Source organism: Cryptosporidium andersoni, assembly GCF_001865355.1.
Source record: "Cryptosporidium andersoni isolate 30847 chromosome Unknown contig_106, whole genome shotgun sequence".
Taxonomy (NCBI): domain Eukaryota; phylum Apicomplexa; class Conoidasida; order Eucoccidiorida; family Cryptosporidiidae; genus Cryptosporidium; species Cryptosporidium andersoni.
Window position 1 is genome coordinate 522 of NW_027122799.1, and position 974 is coordinate 1,495.

Here is a 974-nt window from a genome sequence, read left to right on the forward strand (position 1 = left end):
ATGAAAAAGAGATGCTTTTGATGAGAGATATCTGTACAAGTACTGGATCTAATAATAGAGTACGTAAAATATTAGCAAAACGTTTTATAGATGCGGGATTAGAGGTACCAGAAGATTTAAGAATAAAGAAGTTAAAAATTAAAAATAAAGTTGAATTTTGTGAAAAAGATGAATATTTAAATGTTTCTAAAAACGATTTTAATAAAAAAGATTTAGATACACCAAAGCAATATTTAAGTGTCAAGATATATAATAATANNNNAGACAACATATTACATGATGATATACCTAAACTAAATATTAATGAGAATAAAGAAGAATCTGATAAAAAAGATGATATAAAACCATATGTACGGAAAGTATATAGTATTGTTCCTTCAGAAGATCCAAATAGACCTAATATTGTTAGATCACCGGAAATAGAAGCTATAAGGAATAATCTACCAGTAAGAGTGTTTGAAAGTGATATACTAGAAGGATTAGAAAAAAGTGATATTATTATTGTAACTGGATCAACAGGAAGTGGTAAATCTACTCAAGTCCCTCAGCTTTTATATGAATCTGGATATTGTTCAATGAAGGGAGATAAATTAAAGAGATACAAAATTGGTCTAACTCAACCAAGAAGAATAGCAGCTATTTCACTCAGTAAAAGAATAGGTGAAGAACTGGGAGATAATAATTTTGTAGGATATCAAGTTCGATATGATAAAGGAAATTGTCCAAAAGATGCTAGCATAAAAGTAATGACAGATGGTATACTATTACAAGAAGTTCAGAGAGATTTGAAATGTTCAGAATATAGTGTAATTATTATTGATGAAGCTCACGAGAGAACTGTAAATACAGATATACTAATTGGATTACTATCCCGTGTTGTAAAATTAAGAAGAGATTTATTTTCTAGTATCCTCTTTATTAAAAGCTTCCCATGATGATTCATAAACTATTTTATCTTCCTTATTATCCATTAT

General features: G+C 28.0%; 1 protein-coding gene across 1 annotated transcript; it reads left to right on the forward strand.

Annotated features, from left to right (window-relative positions):
* Positions 1-11: 11 nt before the first annotated feature.
* Positions 12-935, forward strand: cand_038060 (DEAH box RNA helicase DHR1; the record flags this gene model as incomplete). The annotated part of the gene is made up of 1 exon (XM_067214030.1): positions 12-935. One exon carries the CDS (start codon positions 12-14, stop codon positions 933-935), a length of 924 nt encoding a protein of 307 aa, XP_067069767.1.
* Between the last annotated feature and the right edge of the window lie 39 nt (positions 936-974).